The sequence below is a fragment of the Psittacula echo genome (genome assembly GCF_963264785.1).
Source record: "Psittacula echo genome assembly, chromosome: 3".
Lineage (NCBI taxonomy): Eukaryota > Metazoa > Chordata > Aves > Psittaciformes > Psittacidae > Psittacula > Psittacula echo.
In genome coordinates this window covers 120,921,615-120,943,887 of record NC_137736.1, presented here as the reverse complement: position 1 = coordinate 120,943,887, position 22,273 = coordinate 120,921,615, and the positions used below count along the sequence as shown (strand labels likewise).

The 22,273-nt window shown below is 40.8% G+C and overlaps 1 protein-coding gene across 6 annotated transcripts in view; it reads left to right on the top strand.

Annotated features, from left to right (window-relative positions):
* The window catches only part of DLG2 (discs large MAGUK scaffold protein 2), a gene marked incomplete at both ends in the record, with an annotated part of 868,631 nt that overhangs the window by 534,014 nt on the left and 312,344 nt on the right, over nucleotides 1–22,273 (top strand). For all 6 annotated transcript variants that reach the window (XM_080612545.1, XM_080612549.1, XM_080612548.1 and 3 more), the window contains one exon: nucleotides 1,715–1,839. In XM_080612545.1, the coding sequence (XP_080468671.1) occupies nucleotides 1,715–1,839 (125 nt within the window). The remainder of the gene's footprint in view (nucleotides 1–1,714; nucleotides 1,840–22,273) is intronic.

Genomic DNA, 22,273 nt, shown 5'->3' with positions numbered 1-22,273 from the left:
ATATTAGGAAAATAACCTGAATCTGAGATGATCCCAATGAAGATGTCCTGTCCCTGGCAGTGTTCAAGGCCAGGTTGGACGGGGCTTGGAGCAACCTGGTCTAGTGGAAGGGGGTTGGAACTGGGTGAACTTTGAGGTCCCTTCCAACACCAACCAGTCTGGGATTCTTCGATTCTACAAAAGGGAGATTAAATCAAAGTTTTGTAATGCTGGCCTGAAGATGTTTATTAACTCTACAGAAAATATGTACAGAGTATTTCAGTATTATAAAGTTTTTCATATTATAGCTAGCTGAGAAGCATTAAGATATGAGTAGTCCTAAATCTTTCTCCTTGGATTATAAATCAGTTCAGTACTGAAAATTTATTCACAATTATATGCTGATAGCAGAGCTGCAGATTGCATGTGCATCTCTTGAGTACTAGGAACTGCATTGCTTGCGAATGTAGAATACTGATAACAGAATGGGGAATTTGACATGCTGCAGGCAGCCAATATGCAGGCTTTCACACACAAAATGCATTTCATGCCTGACCTACTAATTGAAACACAGTTCCAAAATGCAGAAATGAAGTTTGATTTAAATTTTTAAATAATAATAATAATAAAGGCATAAAGATGCCATTTGTATTAGTAACTCTTCTCACGAGGACTGAGCTTGATACCTGTTTGCAAGCAGCAGTGAAGAAAAGAAACTCCCAGTAGTCTGAGAAGTTCATGAAATGACAAAAGCATTTGTAATGCCCTGAACATATTTCATTCACAGTAGTGTACAAATTCTGCAGTATCAGTAATATCCATAATGTTATATCACTCTGATAAGCCTAAATACCTAATTATAAAAATACTTTGGGGTGAGAGAGACTTTAAGGATCAAGTACTTTGTTGAATTTTAAGACTCCCACCTATGCATAAAGGAGTCTTAAACCTGCATCTACCTTTCTACAAATAAGAAAGAATCTCTTGCAAAAGATTATGTCAGTTTATACAGAAAAGGGGGATGACTAATATATACTTCCAAAGCAGGGTTTGAATTGTGGGGTTGAATTGTAGGTGGAAAACAGTGACCTAATTTGCAAGCATATGTATGTCATGCCTATTTATCTTTCATGATATTCTCACAAATGTAGAAGCAGTAAGTAGGATTATTAAGTAGACTCTCATAATATCTCTTTCAAACCTTTCATTTGAGCAAATCAGTAAGATGAAAGAAATAGTTTTGTTGTGCAGAGCTGGGTTTTTTTAAAACATGTGAATTTGAGCAGTGATCCCTTTTCAACAGAAAGTGCACTAAAATATTTCAGAGCTAAATTTTATTCACTGCTTCTGTTCGTAAATAGCAGTGGTTTGGGAAGTCTTTTTTCAAAGCTGTGGAGTGTTTTTAGCCTCTAGCTCTCATTGACTTGGATAAATTCATATTGGAGTTCAGATGCTAATTTATGTGACTGCTTTTGAAAACAAATTTAGGTCAAATCCTGTTTCTGTAGGAGCATCCATTAACTCTGCCATTAACTCTGGGAAATCTTTGTGTTCACAGCCTCTGTTCTTTACCTGACAATTAATTAGTTCTGACTGAGTCACCTGCCTTCAAGTTTGGAGCTGTCAAATCAAGTGCTTTCTTTAGGAAGCAACAATACTTTGCTTGTGCACTGCAAACAAGTGCTGTGGAAATCTAGCATCTGCTGATGCATTTACTTTTCTCTCATTTTTCCAGGGGAATTCCGGCCTGGGGTTCAGTATTGCTGGAGGAACAGATAACCCACACATTGGGGATGATCCTGGGATATTCATTACTAAGATTATACCAGGAGGAGCTGCAGCAGAGGATGGAAGACTCAGGTAAAAACTCATTATGTATGTTTGGAAAGAAAATATATGATTATTATAAATCATTCTCTAGAAGTTAAATGCCAACTGGGTTTTTCATGGAGTCAGGGGAAGTAAAGGATGTAACAGAGTGTCCTTTCTGTTAAGAGAGGAGAGCTAATTAAGTAGCTTAAAGCAATTCAATAAGGTTAGTTAAGTCCTGTATAAAGAAAGGGGCATTTGCTGGTGCCACCTACATCCTTGTACCAGTAATTTCATTTATTACCAAAGGCAAGATGGGAATTAGAGGAGGAAACAGGCATATTAGCATGGAAGTCTTCTCTGCTTGGTCTTTGTATGTTCATGGCTCAAAAACTATGCTTGGTGTTATACTTTTAAGGCTATCAAGACTTCCCAAACTACAGTGCTATTGCTAAGTAGTCAATAGGTATTTGGAGATGCTTCCTGTTATTTGACTGCAGTAGTAAGGTGTGCTTACTGCTGTTTCCAAACATTTTTTGCTCCGTGAGGATGTGATGTCTAGGCTCTATATTCTGATTACTTCCAGAGCAGTCTATCAGTGAGATGGACACACAGGTTACTTGTGTTTCTCAAATACATGGTAGCACATCTCTTAAACAAGAGGAACCACAGAAGTGCTTGTGCTTCTCTTTCCTTATGGACTTATGGACTTTATGCAGAAGGAATTCCATCTATCCCAGAGGCTGCCATCCATCTGTCAGTCATGAAGCCTGCTGATGCTCTAAAAGGCCATTTAGCTGGAAAGACTTGGGATAAAACTCTGAAGCTTTCATGATCTCAGCATTGGAATCTAAGCTCTAAGAGACTTTGCCAAAAACAGATGGTCTAAAATTCATGAAATATGACCAGATGGTCACAATAACATTTTTCCCAAAGCCTTTTCCTTTAATTCAGAGTTAAAAGTAGGGGGAATTGTCCAGTTTTTAGAGAAAATTTTGAATATTTCTTATGCTAGGTTAGTAATTTGATTTTGGAAACATTTTTTCTTTTTACTGTGATAGTGATAAGAAGTCATGGTGGTTCTCAGTGCGTGAAAGATTCACCTTCTAAATAAGATTATAGAGAAAAGGAGTAGGAATAATCTCACGTAACTTTGTGACTAAAATGCAGCTCTATACCCCTAAGCTAGTCATCTTAGAGAATTCCAGTGAAGAAAAACCTAGGCATTTCTATGTTGTGATTCATCCCATCCTAAAGTCAGTGCCTAAAATAGAACAGAAAGAATCACATCTTAAAAGGCCTTGCATTTTCACTGATGACTCAAATGAAAAGGAGTTTCTTCAATCAGTTCAGCTGTATTGAACTATGCCATAAATGTCTGCATTGAGCCAGATGGGGTTCATGCAACACAGCGTGAGGAAACGGCTGTATTTTGAAATCATGCTATGAAATTTGATGTGATGAACAACATAGGAAGGTCTTAAGCTTGTATCTACCTTTCTACAAATAAGAAAGAATTCCTTGCAAAAAATATCTTTCTAGCAGAGCTTTTAATTATTTTTGACAGCTTTCTTTAATTTAAGCTATTAAGAAGACAGAAGCCATTGCAGTGTTTTGTTGTGTTATCTTTGTATGAAATTAAATATTTCATAACTCATTTCTATACTAATTAACTACTGAAAGTTTAACTCATTATTATTCTATATTATACTGTGTTGGAAAGGTCATAGAAAGACCTTCTAAGCCCACAAAAAATAGCATGCTAATGCAATTCATGAATCTCTCTTAAGATTAGACCTGGGAAAATTTGTATTTTGTAAGAGTTTAGTAGTACAAGTATGGTTGTCTTACTACTAAGATAATATTCAGTATTTCATTTGTTAGTATAATGTTATAATTGATAAGCATCTATTTGGCTTGGTTGTTTTTCCTATTCTCATTTGTAAACATGGATTTTACAAAGATTCATTCTTTCCGTGTTTTATCTGGTAAGTGGATTTCACTTTGCTGCAATGCTAACAAAGACACATGTTTTAGGAGCACCTGAAAATGTAGTTGTCAGTGATCATTACTGATATGCCACTGAAGAGAAGAGCCACCCTGGGGCAGTCTCTGCTGACTTGTATGGTAATTAATTTTATATAACACAGTTTATCAGCTAAGGCCACTGTATAGGAACACAAGCTCAACATTGTGCAGTAACGTGCCAAGAATAGCAATAACCGTGGTTCCTAGCAAAAGCTCAGTTTTGAATTACCTCAGAATAGAAGATTGGTGTTTATGAACAGAAATACTTTCTTGTGTCCATTTTTTCCTCAGACTCTGCCTGCAGTTGCTCTATATCATATAGCAGTGTGGACTGTCTGGATTGGCTTCTATATCTACTGTCTGCTTTTAGATCATAAAAGCCCATAAAATCACTTCTACTGCATTTTACATGAAGTCCCTTTGATCTAACTTAGTTGAATGAAGTTCTTCAAATAGAGAGACTGCGAAAGCGACCTGTTAGAAATGAACTTAATGCTACAGACACTTACAAGTCTTTTATGTGTATATATGGTTTGACAAGTGAAGGAGTAGGTCAAGTGGAGTTTCATGAAAGTCCAACTGAAGCAAATACAACTTCCTGCACCTGGGAAGGAATAACTCTCCAGTGCGCAATTTATAAGTACATAAACATCAAGTATAAATACCTGATGGGAGGGAATGAAGACAAAAGGAGACAGACATATATCAGTAGTGATCAGTGAAAGGGCAAGAAGCAATGGACACAAAACACATGGGATTCTGAACATCAGGAAATACTTTTTTGCTGTGAGGGTGGCTGACTCTGGGTGCAGGTTGCCCAAAGAGGTTGTGGCATCTCCATCCTTAGAAGTACTCAGAACCTAACCAGACATGTTCCTGGACAACCTGTTCTAGCTAGCCTTGCTTCAGCAAGGAGTGTTTGACAAGGTGATCTCAAGTGGTGCTTTTCAACCTAAATGGTACCGTGATTCTGTAATTTGCACCTGAGTCAGCAGTGTGCCCTGGCAGTGATGAAGGACAGAGATTAAGGTCAGGAGAGATACACAGAGAAAGGACTGGAGGCAGCAGTCACATTTGCAATTGGGTCTGAGGAAAAAAATCATTCAAATGAGGATAGTGAGGCCACTGAAACTAGTGGCTCAGAGAGATTATGGGATCTCTCCCATATTGTTTCATTTGAGGGAAAGGATAGTTGTTTAGGCAAGAGTTAGCAGAGCTCACTCACAGAGCTTTAGGTTAGATTCAAAGTGCGAGGGGGTTGTAGCTGAGTTTGAACTAGTGGAGCATTGTTCTAGTATTAATGAAGACCAGAAGGCCTCCTGCCTCCCGAGGGTGCCATTAGCGTGCTCTGCTCGCTGCCTGAAATGCCTGTACACCAATGCACGCAACATGGGGAATAAACAGGAGGAGTTAGAAGTCTGTGTGCGGTCTAAAGGTTATGATCTGGTGGCAATTACAGAGACATGGTGGGACAGCTCACATGACTGGAATGTGGTCGTGGATGGCTATGTCCTTTTTAGGAAAGATAGGTCAGCAAAGCGAGGTGGTGGAGTTGTACTTTATGTGAGAGAGCGACTAGAATGTATTGAGTTCTGTCCAGGGGCAGATGAGGGGCAAGTGGAAAGTCTATGGGTACGAATTAAGGGACAGGCTGGTACGGGTGATACAGTTGTGGGGGTCTATTATAGACCTCCTGATCAGGACAAAGGAGTTGATGGGGCTTTCTACAGGCAAATGAAAGCAGCCTTGCGACTACATGCCTTGGTCCTCATGGGGGATTTTAACTGCCCCGATATTTGCTGGAAGACTCACCCAGCCAATCATTCACAGTCTAGGAGGTTCCTCCAGTGCACTGATGATAACTTCTTAATGCAAATGATGGACAAACCATGTAGGAGAGGAGCGCTGCTGGATCTAGTACTCACCAACAAGGAGGGTCTGGTTGAAGTGGTGATGGTCAATGGCAACCTTGGCTGCAGTGACCATGAGATGGTGGAGTTTAGGATCCTGTGTGGGAGGTATAGAATACCTAGCAAGGCCACAGTTCTGGATTTCCGAAGGGCCAACTTTGGCCTCTTCAATCAATTGCTAAGGGAAGTCTCATGGAAAAGGGTACTAGGTGGTAAAGGGGCTGAAGATAGTTGGTCAGCATTCAAGGACCACTTCTTCCAAGCTCAGGATCAGAGCATCCCAATGGGTAGGAAATCAAGTAAGGGAGCCAGGAGACCGGCGTGGTTAAACAAGGAACTGCTGGGCAAACTCATGTGGAAAAAGAGAATCTATGGATTATGGAAGGAGGGGCTGGCCACTTGGGAGGAATATAGGACAGTTGTTAAAGGATGTAGGGAGGCAATTAAGACAGCTAAGGCCTCCTTGGAACTTAATCTTGCAAGTCAGGTTAAGGACAATAGAAAGGGCTTTTTCAAATACATAGCGGATAAAACTAACACAAGAGGCAACATAGGCCCACTGCTGAACGAGGAGGGTGCCCTGGAGACAGAGAATATGAAGAAGGCAGAGGTGCTGAATGCCTTCTTTGCCTCTGTCTTTACTCCTGCAGACTCTTCCCGGGGGCCCCAGATTCCTATAGCCCCAGAAGGAGTCAGGATAAAGGAGGAGTTTGCTTTGGTAGATGAGGATTGGGTTAGGGATCAGTTAAGCAATCTGGACATCTATAAATCGATGGGTCCGGATGGAATACACCCACGGGTGCTGAGGGAGCTGGCGGAAGTCATTGCTAGGCCACTCTCCATCATCTTTGGTAAGTCGTGGGAAACAGGAGAGGTGCCTGAGGATTGGAGGATGGCAAATGTCACGCCAGTCTATAAGAAGGGCAAGAAGGAGGACCCGGGTAATTATAGACCGGTCAGCCTCACCTCCATCCCTGGAAAGGTGATGGAACAACTTATTCTTGACACCATCTCTAGACATATCAAGGATGAGGGGGTCATTAAGAGTAGCCAACATGGTTTTACCAAGGGGAAGTCATGTTTGACCAACCTTATAGCCTTCTATGAGGAAGTAACTAGGTGGATGGATGATGGTAGAGCGGTAGATGTGTTTTTTCTTGATTTCAGTAAGGCATTTGATACTGTCTCCCACAGCATCCTCATAGATAAGCTAAGGAAGTGTGGGCTTGATGATCAGGTAGTGAGGTGGATCAAGAACTGGTTGAAAGGAAGAAGGCAGAGAGTTGTGGTCAGTGGGGCAGAACATAGCTGGAGGTCTGTGACTAGTGGAGTCCCTCAGGGGTCAGTGCTGGGACCAGTGCTGTTTAATATTTTCATCAACGACCTGGATGACGGAACTGAATGTACCCTCAGCAAGTTCACTGATGACACTAAACTGGGAGGAGTGGCTGACCCACCAGAAGGCTGTGTTGCCATTCAACAAGACCTGGACAGGCTGGAGAGTTGGGCAGGGAGAAACTTGATGAAATTCAACAAGGGCAAGTGTAGAGTCTTGCATCTGGGGAGGAACAACCCCAGGTACCAGTGCAGGTTGGGGGTTGACCTGCTGGAAAGTAGTGAAAGGGAAAGGGACCTGGGGGTCCTGGTGGATAGGAGGATGACCATGAGCCAGCAATGTGCCCTTGTGGCCAAGAAGGCCAATGGCATCCTAGGGTGCATTGGAAAGGGTGTAGTTAGTAGGTCAAGTGAGGTTCTCCTCCTCCTCTACTCTGCCTTGGTGAGACCGCACCTGGAATATTGTGTCCAGTTCTGGGCCCCTCAGTTCAAGAAGGACAGGGAATTGCTTGAAAGAGTCCAGCACAGAGCCACGAAGATGATTAAGGGAGTGAAACATCTCCCTTATGAGGAGAGGCTGAGGGAGCTGGGTCTCTTTAGCTTGGAGAAGAGGAGACTGAGGGGTGACCTCATCAATGTTTACAAATATGTAAAGGGTGAGTGTCAGGATAATGTAGCTAGGTTTTTCTCAGTGATGTCCAGTGATAGGACAAGGGGTAATGGGTATAAACTGGAGGATAAGAGGTTCCATGTGAACATCAGGAAAAATTTCTTTACTGTGAGAGTGACAGAGCACTGGAACAGGTTGCCCAGAGGGGTTGTGGAGTCTCCTACGTTGGAGATATTCAAGGCCCAGCTGGACAAGTTCCTGTGTGATGTACTCTAGGTTACCCTGCTCTTGCAAGGGGTTGGACTAGATGATCTTTTGAGGTCCCTTCCAACCCTTGGGATTCTGTCTTCAAAGGGACTCAGAGGCCATCTGGATAAAGTCCTGAGCAACATGACTGAACTGCTTTGAGCAGGAGGCTGGACCTGATGATCTCCAGAGGTCCCTTCCAACCTGAATCTTGAATTGTTTTCAGATTATGTAGATTATTCTTATATATAAAACCTATTTGTGAGACTGAAACAAAGGTGATTAAATTCATGTGAGGTTTTTTTTTTTTTTCCTTTAGAGAAAGGAAACTTTTATTGACAATAAGTACAATGTTTAGTGTAGGTTTGTGTCACTTCATGGCCCACATCTACACTTAAGGTCAAGTTATGAGCCACTATAGAGTACATTCATTTTAATAAAAATTCCTGGGTTTGGGAGACTTCTTGAACTTTCAACTATTAATCATAAAGGACAGAATCAGAGAATATCACAAATTGGAAGGGACCCGTAACAATCATCGAGTCCAATTCCCTGCCCCTCACAGGACTATCTAAAGCAGTATGACTAAGAGCATTGCCCAGATGCTCCTTGGACAGGCTTGGTGCCATGACCACCTCCTTAGGGAGCTTGGTCCAGTGACCAACCACCCTCACAATGAAGAGCCTTTTCCTTATGTCCTAATGTCCAATCTGAACTTCCCTGGATGCAGCTTCATTCTATTTCCTTGTGTCCTGTTGATTGTCCACTGCTTCCTTTAAGGAAATAATAACTACTATGTTTACATGCTACACTCCCTAAAATGCACTGATTTCTTGAACTGTGCTTGACTAGTACAAGAACCAATACACTGCAAATTTAAATCTTAGAAGACATTTTAGGTAAGTACGTAACCCCTAATCTTGCAAAATGAAGGAAGCTGTCCAATCTTTTATGATGTCCTTATATAGGAAATTATTTCATGGCATAAAAAATAATTAGATTTGTTTACTTTAGCTAAATGTGACTATAATAAGCTTGGGAGTAACTGAAAATTAGGGGGTCTTTTTTGTGAATGCTCATACCATGTCTCTTTGAAGCTTTGAGTTTCAAGTCTGTGACAGGGAATATAAAACCGCCAGAAGTAGCAACCATTCCCACTGAGTTGAAGGAGACTTTCTCTCAACAGTTTGATCTTTTAAGACTTTTGATGCATAAAACCTTCTGCTTCTATCTCACTGATGTCAGTTGTCCATGGGCAAACATCTGCTTTTTAATAAAGAAGCTGTGAACACAGACTTCTTTCACTCTTTGGAAGAAAGAGAATCCCAGTAATTTATGTGTCACTGCCTTTTTTTGTTTTATTTGAGTTTGTGTCAGAGAAAAAGGTGCAATGGTTGCCTCAATTGCTTAGATAAAGCAAAGAACTTCAATCTACTATCTCAGCAGTTCTTTCTACTGGCACTTATTGATCATAACTGAAATTGTGGCTCCTAAAAAATTCATCATACCCTGGAAAATGAGAGTGATCAGCTCATGGGAGCAGAAGCACAGCATGGCAGTATAACTCAATTGAAAACAAAAACATTAGTAAAAGAATAATGAAAAGCTTCCTATTCTGACCAAGTTTAAAAGAGCAGAAACTCCCAAAATATGAGTTTAGTTTCAAAACCAAAACTGGTTTGAGTCAAGTACTATTCTTTCTGTTTATAGCTTCTCATAGTCAAATTCTGATCTTATGGTGGATGTATTTTTCTCAAAACACTGGCTACAGGAATGAGTGGATAATATGAATTCCTTGTCTATTGCTATCAGAAAAGAGGCTTTTCTTTTTTATGATGGCAAGTTTGAAAATGTGAACTTTAAAAAGTTCTTGGAATAAAAAATGCAAAAAAAAAGGAGTCTTGGATAGAACAAGGATTCAGATCTTATATTTTATACCAGTCTCATGGTCATAGGACTCTTACAGAACCTATGACTCAAAAATAAGTTACTCCATATGTGAGATATAAGAAAGAAATTCTTTACTGTTAGGGTGGTGAGGCACTGGAATGGGTTGCCCAGGGAGGTTGTGAATGCTCCATCCTTGGCGGTGTTCAAGGCCAGGTTGGGTGAGGCCTTGGGTGACATAGTTTAGTGTGGGGTGTCCCTGCCCATGGCAGGGGAGTTGGAACTTGATGATCTTAAGGTCCTTTCCAACCCTAACTATTCTGTGATTCTATGACTGTATGTATATGATGATTTTATCCCCAGAACTGAAACAGATACGGGCAGTCTTGAGCTTGAATTTCAAGAGTTAATGTTGTACTGAAGGTTTTTTTGGTGTTTGAACCTGAGCTGTACTCAGGAGGAAAGAGGGTTGATGTGAGGGGTGAGTCAAAGGGAAGAAAGTGGTTGTGCCTGGAGGCACATTACCCTGGTAAGCTGCCCAGACCTGAACCTGTTTCATTCATTCTTTCTTCTAGGAAACTGGTTTCTATTTGTGAACCTATCATTTTAACTTTTTTCCTTAGAAGTGTGCATATTTGTAAGGAGAACTTAAACACATTGAGAAAAGTGGATCGATTGAGAGTTTGGCAGACTAATCAGGAACAGCACACTTAACCCCAGCTATCTGAACGCCATGAATTAAAAAGTACTAAGGCTGTGCAGTGTTTGTCTTTCCTTTGTAAATGTGTCTTGCCTGATACTGTTTTAATTACTGATTGGCAAGAGGTTTAGGATTGTGAAACTGCAGCAATTTTAAGGCATGCTCTGTTGTTCTCCCATCACCATAATAGTTAGCCCCATTAGATGTTTCTTTCCCCCAGCTCTCAAAGTGATTTAGTGTGGGGAAAGGAGTATAATACACATGCTATAGGGAGGAGACAGGAACCGAAATAACTTGCCCTCAGTCGTCTAGTAAATCAAGGAGAAACCTTGGAATGGAATAGTGATTCCTTCTCTCATATATCTGTGCCTTACAGGCTTCAGTTCAATGCCTACCAGCAAAGGTTTTAAACAAATGAGGTTTGTGTTCCCTTCTGTTGTCAGCTAACCCACTGTGGTGTGTCAAAGGATTATTAATTTAGCTAGGTGTATGGAGCAAGAGAGGAACTCTGAAGATAAGACCCTTTCTCATGCGTATTTTGTTAATAAAAAATAAATGAAGAAAATAAATTTAAAGATTGCATTCTGGTAAGATTTAAAAAAATATTTCTGTGTTTCACTAAAGATGAACCAGAAAAGAAATATTACAATTCCATGCTGTTCACTCAAAGCTTGAAAACAGGAATTAAGATACACGCTGGTGTAACTGCTGCGTGCAATTTACTTGAGAAACATGAAGGAAAGAAGGAATTGAGGAGAGGAAATAGAAGCAAGTCCCCACTTGACAGCTGGCTAGAGAAAAGGCCCCCTTCAGTCTTTACCCCATGGGCTGTGCTGGCAGTGCTTTGCCTCTGATGAAAAGTCTGAAACCTAAATCCCTCCAGCAGCAGCAGGAACCCAGTTGTTGCCTGTTGGTATCTGTTTGTAGTCTATATTGCTTAATAAGAAGTGAATTGGCAGTGATAACAGGAATAAACTAGGGGCTTTTTCAGATTAATGTGAAGAGCTATTCCCAGCAGAGGTGATGTTCTTGATACGTGTATCATTGTGCTTCTAATCCAGCTTGGGCAACTGGCTTCATTTCACCACCATTATATATCAAAACAGAAATGTGTCTGCTTTGTGATTCACTGCCTAAGTCTCTGTTTGCTAACTTTTGGTCTTGTATTAAGCCTATCAGTACCGGGTCTGTGTGTATTGCAATGGCACACAGCTTGTTCAGGATGTTATTATAACAACAGAGCTGCCACAAAACACTGATCCACATCTGCACTGTTTACAGGCCTCTGACAATGCTGTTAGTTCAGTACCTAATTTAGTAGTAAGTTAATAAAGACACATCCACCCCATTAGGTAAAACATGCTTGCTTTGCAAACAGTCATAAATTAGATCATGAATTATTGACTGCTCACACTGTCCTGGTTTGTGTTAGGAAGTTTGATCTTATTAACTCTGTTTGTGTATTTGTGTGCATCATTTTTGAGCTACTGTGGAATTAAGCAGAAAGATAGAATTACCACAGGGGATCTAATTAAAAAAAGATCACAAAATCAAATCCGATTTTCATGCATTATTTTTACAGTTGAACATGTCTTACCGTAGCTTAAGTTTTAAATTACCAACATATACATCTTTTCATCAATGGAATGTTACCATGTAATTCTCTTCTCTTCTCTGTTGCTTTCACCACTTTTCTTTCACTGAATCCTTTTTCTCTTCTTTCCTATGTGAAGTCTGCATTTCTTGTTTGGTATTGCAGAGCCCCACTGTGTCTCTGAATTTGATTACATTTCTGCTTTTCCCATTTTGAAATTTATTTGTTAGCTTGTGAAAATTTTCTTCTGCAGTGCAAGAAAGGAAAGGGAAATGATGTTTTATCGGCTGAATTCTGAGGTAAAGAGAACAGAATTTCATAAGAAGAAGAAGGTACCCCTCTGGCTTGTGGTATTTGAAACTGGGGCCTCTATACAGGGATGGACATTGTTGTAGTCGTTTTCTTTTGTAACTCAAAGGATCACTTTCTTCCCCCTGTAAGATTCTGAGCTGTTTTCTGCTACTTGAAACCGCTGCTTGTGAATGTTATTAATAACCTTATTAATGTTATTAATATTATTATTAATGTTATTAATAACATGCCAGTTAAGCAATGTAGCATGTTATTAGGAGTTTAGGTACACTGCAACTGTATAAAGCCCATTGCACTAGCTATTTCCTGCAGTGGTACTGAACTGGTTAACAGGGCTCTCTCCCGAGAGTTCCTTTAGTGCCCATCCTGCCTGAAATTACAATTGCCCCAGCGTGCTGCCACAGAAGAACAGCACCATACTACCAAATCCAAGTGATTATTTCATCAGCGTGTTTGCAGTGCTACTATAGTTAGGAATTTAAATAGCTCAGTGACAATTTATGTGGAGCAAGAAGCCTTCTGTGGTTACACACCTTAGGAATCATCAGCTCTCTATGGAGCCTAGTCTTAGTCAAGGAAAAAAATATTTCACGCTTGTACCCCCTGGCGTACTACTGAATTCTTTATTAATTCCTCACCAAACCTGAATACAAGATTTTGGATTAAAAAGAAACTGATTTAAGCTATCATACCATCATAGAATAGTTAGAGTTGGAAAGGACCTTAAAATCATTCAGTTCCAACCCCCCTGCCACAGGCAGGGACACCTCGCAGTAACCCATGTCACCCAAGCACTAAACCCTGTCATCCAAAAATTATCATAAATAAATAAATAAATAAATAAAAGAATAAAAGTTCAGTTCCTTATTATCAGCAAAGGTGTTATTCCAAAATTGTTAAAGAAAAGCTTGGACAACTTTTGGCTTCTTACAGCCCAAACCACCGATACACAGTGAGTATGAACATAGCTTGTTCATACCCTGTCAGAGCTATGGGCTGTGGTTTGAATCAACACTTTGGACTTTCAGATTTTAGCCAAACTGTATTTCCTGACAATACCTCATCATTGTTGTCACATTCCTTATTCTGCTTTTACTGCAGATGCTAGAGCAGGGCCTTTAAATTTATTTCCCTGTAGCATGTTTTAATATCAAATTTTCAAGATGTGCAAGTACTTTGGATGTGTTGCTTCTATTGTGCCATTCCGCATTTCACTCCTAATCAAACCATCACAAAAAGCAAGTTTTGTGGGCTCTTTTTACCCTACTTACCTACCTGCATTCTCCTCACAGTTGCAGCTCACTCTATGTTAAGTGTGCAGCCTAATGGTACTGATGCAGTGAAGCTACTGAAGTTTCTTACTAAACTTGAACTACATGCTTTCTCCTCCATGATTTTAATGCTACACCTTTGTTTGGAATAGCTACTCTCAATCAAACCAGAGCGGAAGGGAGGGTTTTCTACTTGTTAGTGCAAGCGCCTGGGAGGCAGGACTGCTCGGTTTTGTTCTCAACTTGCTACACCTGATCTGTGGCAGCACTTTTCTTCTTTTGTGCTGAAGTTCCCCCATTTGTAAAGTGGGGATAGTGATCACTATCTTTGCCTCACGGGGATTGTTGGGAAGCTTAAACGAGTTCATATTTGCAAAGCGCTTTGAGAGCCCCAAGATGAAAAGTGCTTGCAAAAAATACCGAATCCGGAATTGCCTTCTGGGTTATCTGTTGCAACTGGTTTTCCTGCACAAACCTGAATGCGCTTCAGACAGTGCTGGTGTTAGCTGGGAGGATTTTAACCACGGGTGAGGAACAACCCTGTGGTTCTGTGTATTCAGCAGGCAAAGCGTATCTGAGGCCCAAGGAAGTGCTTCATCCTTCCCCAGTGGAGCTCGCTGTGGCCAAGCCGAGGAAGCTGCTCTTCCCCAAGCCTCGGGGCCTCAAAGCCCCTGCATGGTGCTGGAGCCAGATAAACTGGAGGGCTCAGAGGGTAAGTCAGGGCTGCGAAGCCATCCCTGCCCTGTACCACACCTACGGAGCCTGGCCTGGGGCATCTTTCACTACCTGCAGAGCAGCCCTGCAGCTGGGAGGAGCTTCTCAGCTTCCTGGTGCCTTCATTCATCTCAGACTTTACGGAGTTTTGTTTTTCTTTCCCTTTTCTTTATGCCCGCACCTTCCTCTCGCAGCACCCCACAGCTACCCACACTTCCTTTTTCTCTTTGCCTCTCCGCTGTCCCACTTTGGCCTCTGGCTTTGAAGGGCAGACACAAATACCTGTTCCGTGAGCTGAAGTTTTCCTTCTGGCCACCATTAGAGGCTGCTGCCTCTGCCGGCTTCCAGAGCCGCCCAGACCAAGCCGAGCTGCCACAGAGGTTGGATGCATTGGGAGTTTCAGAGCTCGGTTACTAGTGGGAACAGTTTCAGAAGGAGAGCATCGTACATGGCAGTGGCAGGACACGAGATACAGAGAGCCTGAGGATAACTGGGGAGGTAGAGAACGGACGGAGGAATGGAAAAATGTGGTAAGAGCAAAGGGTATCAAAGAATGGAGAAATGCAGATGGAGGAGAAATGCAGGGTGGGAGAAACAACTCAGTTGGGGGGGGGGGGGGATAGAGAAAGAAAATAGCATCTTCTATAGACCTCACACTGAGGTTAATAAGAAAACCTGACCCAAGTTTAAGAGCCCATGTCAATCCCAGCATTCTGCCCACCGTCTGCAGTCCCCCTCCCCTTCCTGCTCTCTCCTGCCTCCACTTGATGCCTGCTTCTGCTGCCTTCCCCTCGCTATCATGAGCTTGGAATCAAACACAAACATTTAAACAAACTCATGGGCTCATGTCCTGCCAGCTGATCGATTGCTAGCCGGGCATTCAGCCAGTGACCGGCTTCACTGGCCTGAATCACCTCACGCTTGTGTCTGTTCTGCAAATCGGTTAGTTTTAGTAAAGTCATACTTGATTTACAGCAAGTTAAGGTGGGAATCCCAGGTCTGATAAGTACAAAAGGATCTTTTATGGGTGGAGGATTGTTTTGTGTTTTATACCGGTGTGTCTTGCAAAGGGAAGGGCTCATCCCCCGACTCAGCAGCTTTACATTTTTGTATCACAGTCCCTAACTTGAAGATTTAGGGACATCCCTTGAAAAGGATGTGACTTATGCTGGGGGAGAGGAGTCTATCTTATTATGCAGGGAGCATTTTAAAAGCAGTAATGTGTAAAGTGAAAGATCATAAACTCTGTGCAAAATTACTATAGGTGTGGTTTACCAAGCAAAAGAGTTAATTTGCCCTGAGTTATGCTAGCTAAGCAATAACCAAAGGCTTGATGTCACAGAAAATCAGTTCATTCTAAATTATTTGGAACAAGCATTATGCAGCAACAGGATCGCATTCTGCTTTCAGGATGTTTTGAAGGAAAAAGAAAAAGGAGAGGTCCTCCTGTTGTAGATGCATTTAGACTTGACTTCACTCAAAGCTTATGCTTGAGTCTGTGTGCAAATTGAATGGGTGTCAGCTACTCCTCCCTTAACCCCATATAGCTACACCCTGTGAGGTGAGCTACCATTAAGTAATAACAACTTCCCACTCTTAAAGTGTGTGTAAAGAGATGTGGCTCTTCTGGCAGACATTAAACCAAGCGGGGTTTTGCTTATGTCCTCTCTCTGCATTGTTTGATCTGAAGCATCCTTAACCTCTGAATTTTATCAGACACAAAAAGAATGGCACTTTTTTGTACTGGTGTTCTTGGTTCAGCCTTCAAGTAAACATGTGAGAAATTTTAACTGCTTAGTTTTGGGGTTTTTTCTCCGAGATGAGGATGTAGAGGATGATATTTAAGGTTGATGTGGAATTTACCACCATTTTTAGCTTCTGGATATTACTGACCATGTTGCATGAGGTCATCATTAGTCTATTTTAGAGTAACACCAACTCAGTATCATGCAGTAAGCATGCATACAGTGTATGAAACGTCGGCTTTTATGTAGCTAACATTAATAATAATAATGTCAAGTTATGATTTTTTGTGAAATTAATATTAAGTTTGATATATTGATAACAAATTAATTTGTATAGCTGAAAATTGCCTCAGAATAACTCCTTACCAAGTATTTTTGGAAATCAGTAATATAAAATACAAATGCTTAGTGCATTTGGCACTTGTAAATTTTGAAAGTTTTCAATCTATATGGCAATTTATTTAAATTGTACAGTTTCTTTATTTAGTTTGTTATTGTTTAAATAAGCTATTATTTAATCTCCCTTGCCCTGTGAGCGTATCTCAGTGGAGTGCTGGCAGCATCACTGCATAAAAACTTGCTATCTACAAACTTCAGGCTTAAAACCACTTCAGAATGCTAAGCTAAAGCTGAGCAAACATTTGCAGATCCCAAAAGAGGGCCCAGTTGTTTTTCAGTGCAAAGAGAAAAGAGTAAATCAGGGCTTCCTTAATTCTTGAAAATAGTGGCAACATCACCTTTCACCTCACCTCTGAAGGGAAACCTGCATTTACCATCATTCTCTCCCTGGAGAATATGAGCCTGCATCTTCCAGAGGAGTAATCAGGCCATTAAAGTGGCAGGGCTATGAAATCAATGTATTTTGTTCTTTCTTTCCAAAGTTGTTTCACTTCCACAAAGGCAAGTAAAGGTTAATTGGGCCAGAGCAGCCTTGTAGTGAGCAGGCTGTTCTAAGAGACAGGTAGAGGCTGTGGACTGTGAGCTCCTCTTTATGGATGTCCTAAGCACTCCCCAACAGCAACCTCAGAAGCACCTGCATTAGTTTCTATTGTTGATACAATTTCTGTAATGTATTTAAAGATTTCATCAAACCGAAGCAAGAAGCAGAATTTCTTTCTAGTCTTGTGATTGAGGATGCTTTCCTGAATAATGGGAGATTTTTACTGCAATTTAAGAAGAGCATTACATTATCCAAAGTGTAACAGCTTCAGTGATGGAAGAAAAGATAGTTAAAGTGTTTTTCTAGGAGATGATACTAGATAATAAGACAGCAAATGGTTGTTTTGCTTTTTGTTTCCCTGTCTAACCTTTTATTTTATTCAATTTTATTTCAATTCAAACCATATTAGAATTAAATTTATTTTTGGCTTGACTGGAAAATTTATTCAGCATAAAACAATGTTGGTTTTGTCAAGGAAATAAAAAAATAGTGGAAGGTGTCCCTGCCCATGGCAGAGGGGCTTGGACCTACATGATCTTAAGGTCCTTTCCAACCCAAACCATTCCATGATTCTCTGACTCTGTGATTCTATAACTTTTCAGAGTTCAGTTTTAAGTCTGTAGGTGTTACACCCAAGAGGCATTCAGACAAATAGAAAGATGGGGGTGGTGTTTCCATCTCTGAAATTAAATTAGTGTTACCAGTAGTTCGGCTCTATGCCTTTTGCTTGAAGAGTTTGTCTAACAGGGCCTTTTTTCTCATGAGGAAAAATCGGTTAAGAGGTGTAGGAGATTATGTCCTGTTTCCTAACTACAGGAGAGAAACAGAATGACCAAGGAGCAGTGTTTTCTGTCTCTTCTAATGAAAGGATTTGGCGACATCAAATGAAACCAATAAGCAGCAGGTTGAACTACCCATAAAGAGAGATTTATTTAGCTGGTAGCAATGCTGTGGAATTCACTGACAGAGAATATTGTGGATGTCAAAAGTTTATGTGGGTTTTGAAAGATGTTAATTTTGTGGAAGAAGAATCTATCCAGGGTTATTAAATTAAAAGAAAGAAAAAGGTTTCTCTGACTCAGGGAAGTCCAGAATTATCAGCAGCTGAAAATGCATTCTGAGAGAATATTGTGTTAATGCTTTTCCTTTACCATCTGGCTGGAAGGAAACAGCAGGCTGGATGGATCCCTGGTCTGGGTTATAAGGGTATTATTTCTGGGTGAGCCATAGGGACATGGACAGTAAGGTGCATCTGCGTGGCTCCAGTGCAGCCTGGCTGATGGCTGTCTTGCATTGCTGCCTACTTGTGTGTCCCTGGAGCAATCCTGCTGCCTGAGGCCAAGATCTCTTATTTCAATCTATGGGAGAGGATTTTGCACTACAGGGTTTTGACTGTTCTTTTCTCTTTTCTGTGTCTATTCCCGTTAGTAGCCATTAATGGGCCCCCTCTTGAAATCAGTCACTGCCTGGCAAGTTGTGCAGGAACTCAAGTTAGTGCTAAATGAGCTCAGCATTGCAGAGCTGCATTAATATGGCCTTTTGCCATTGGTAATTGGCTGTAGACCTGTGGAAAATATTGATCCAGGTGGATTTCCATGCTAGATCTACTCTGTCAGTGCCTGAGCTGGTTTGGATATCTCTGCATGGGATTTCACTGTGCCAATTTGATGTAATATGAGCTGCCTTTGGGGTCAGTCTGTCTTGAATTCTAGATATAGCTTGGTGAGTATTTTCAACCAAGAGAGGTATAGAAACACACACAAACAGGCACTCTGTGATAAAAGCTGCTGTGACACCCTGCTGCCTAAAAGCATAAAAGGATCTGTTCAGTGTGGCAGAAAGGGTTAACTGAAGGAGAGCCCTGCTTTGCCCCAAGAAATTCTCAGAACTAGGCTAGAATGCAGAAATGAGCCAAAGTATTTAAACAATGGATAATCTGCTTTTTAGCCAACTTAGTGCTTGGAGTGAGGTCTTAGAGCTGAATTTAAGACCTTAAAAGAAGGGGGGGGGGGGCAGAAAAAACCCCTCAAAACCAAACCAAATGCTGATGTGTTCTCTATTGAAATTGTGTGAAAAGAAACATATTCAAGCTTCTAAATATATTTTTGTGTAACAGTCTAAAGGCTGCAGGGACTTTTCCATTCCTAATTATATAGTGCTGTATGCTGTCTGTTTCTGACTTGCAACTTCAAAAATGGATATTAGAGTCTAAATGAAACATGGGGAGAGGTGTAAAGAGATGCTGTTTATGATGAAGAGCTGCTCTGTTAATGTTCTTCCTGATATTGTTACCTGTCACTTGTGTTTTAAATTCAATTGCAATCATGCAGACCCTTTAATACGTTGACATTTCATTAAGATGGCTGTTAAAAAATATATCTATGAGGAGCTAAAGCAGTAGTGAAGGACAATAAATGCAAATGTCTTGTGGCAGTTCAGTAGCTGTTGTGTCTCAGGTCTCAGCAAGGTCATGTCATTAACAGGATGTGGAAACACACAGTCATTTCAGGCAGTACCACATTCTGACATTCAGAAGTTTGCTCTGAAATCTGAATTATTCCCTGACAATTTGGGCTCCAGCCTCTGTTCTGGAAGGGAAATAAAGCTTAAAGTCCTGTGGTAGCACACCTGCAAGTCACGCTGCTGTGACCTTAAGCCCTCCTGGATGTGATCTGAAATTTTTGACTGCATTACGGCAGGCATTTTCGCCTCCTAAGCTATCACTGTACCCCAGGTATGTAAAGGTAGAGATTCCTTTGTCCTTTCAGCATTCTCATGCAACCTTCCGGAGGACAAGGAGTAGGACTTTGTGCTAGTGCGTCCTGGACTGGGAATTAGAAAAGTGACTGAGATGCTGCACTGATCCAGAGGGAGTGAGCTGGGTTTGCATGCACAGACTTTTTCTGCTGCTCTTCTGCATCTTTTGCATTCTACCATTTAGGCAGGAGGCCACTAGAGCTTGACTTTCAGTTGAAAAGATAGGTAGCTCTTTTCTATGCCAAAACCACTGTAGAAAGTCAAAGGAGTGAGCATTGAGCTGTGCTGGTAACTAACACAACTTCAAGTCACCCTCCAAAACCTCATGCCAGCAGTTGCGGGCTGAAGGCTGTGTTATGCAGGACAGGCTGGGTTTCAATTATGTAGCAGTACAATCTACACATATACTTAGACCAGAACCATTTGTAAGATTCTTTAACTTCGGTCTCTGGGCTGGAAATCATTCCAGTTGCTGGTACACTGCAGGAGCACAGCACTGCCCTTAAGCAAGCACACCCTGCTTTTTGGCAAGACTAGTTAGCTCAGCCATGCTCTAGTCTTCAGGCTTCCCACAGCCAACACACCGAAACTGGTTTGCCAGTCCAGGTGGAGAAAGCATCATCCATCTGCATGTATGTCCTTACAGGAATGCTGTGCAAGAGTTTAGCTCCCGCCTTCATACACACACAAACATACACAGAGTATATGGTGGAAGTGTTTGCCCTTCATCTCTCACTTCTGAAGACTGGTGAACACAGCAGGGAAAAGGCAGGGAGCTGCTTTTGTTGGTTATCTATTATTTATGCTGAATATGCCTAGAGGCTGCACTGAGGGTTAGTCCCTGTTTGAGATGGGCTTAGAAGGTGTAGACTCTCCTCTGGAAAGTTTGTTCAGACTGTAAACAGCAGTCAAAGGAAGCGGGATGCAGGTGGGGTTTTAATCCTCTATTTGAAGATTATGGATAAAAGAAGTTAAATGACCTGCTCAGGGTTGCACAGAAAATGTTGAGGTGGTACCAGGCCAGCATTTTAGGGAAAAATATTATATTTTTTTCAATTTATTCCATCACAACAGATTAGTGCAACTTGCTAAAGAATTCAGAGCACTGAAGGATTATTTTTTTCTCACACAGATAAAACATAGTGGGTTTGCTCCTTATTTTCTTTCCTCAAAACCAAAACCAGTTCTACTCTTCCTAAAGCATACGTTAAATTCAATACTTCAAATAGCCTCTTCATATTAAATACAGCTGAGTTACCATTTTATTGCATCAATATTTCCACATATATTCAAAGCAAAATCACTCGTAGGATTTCAGATTTTTAAGTTCAGCTCAAATTATGCTGCTTCCCTCCCACCCCAAATCATAGCTTTTATCAAGTATTGTTTCCCGTTAGTAACCATTCTATGAGATATTTTAAATTTCATTATAAAGCACATAAGTGACAAATTTTGAGATAGGACTGAGTTGGTACCTTCATCAGACATTTCCACAAGCACTCTCTGGCTTCCAGAAATAGGCAGAATTTTGTTCTACTGGTGAGTTTTATCTCTGTATTTTTCGAGTAGACATAGCAGTAGTTTTATACTGCTTTAAAATGTTGGGAAGGGGCCTGAGGGTGTATGTGAATTTGCCACAGAAATTGGACCATGTGTCTAAGGATCATTATACCTAAGGAAACAGTATGCCCTGTGGTATATACGTATCATTGGCATTTAGTTTTGGCTCTGTATTCTGTAATTGGCAAGACAGATCTGAAGGCTGTTGTGGTAAATTTTGAGTTCCTTTACTCCATATTCTTATTTGAAATATGAAAAAAAAATAATTACATGGGCCAATACCAATAACTCCATTTTTTTTACCCCTAAATGCTGCATTTTACTTACTACAGGATAGGAAGGGTGCAAATAGAATTAAAAAGAAGAAAAAGGTAAGGGACAGAGAGTCAGTCTTCCCTAACTAGAAGTACTAAAATAGACCAGACTGATTCTCCTAGGGTCAGGGTCAGGCAATATATTAATATCATTATTCGCTGCTCTGTTGAAGAAAGGATAATAGTCCTTTCAGCTTGTCACCTGTAATCCTGTGTTCCTGCTTAAAGCTCTGTCTTCTTTAACTTGTCGAAGAGAGAAAGTATCAACCCTTTTGAAGGGAAACTTTGGCTGAAAAGGTGAGACAAAACAGGAGCAAAGAAACAAAGTGGAAATTCAGTCTTCTCTTTCTTTTATTGTCTACCTGATACTTCCATACTGATAAATAGAGGTATGTATCTGCCCGATGCGTTCCATAGCTTTACAGTGATTCTCCCTTAATAACAGTTTTTTCACCTTGATTTCTAAGCTTTGAGTAAAGAATAATTAAAGTTTGTATCAATTTAAGCTTTTCTGATAAGGCATCTGGAAAAAAAAGTTAAATATCCTCAGAAATAATCTATT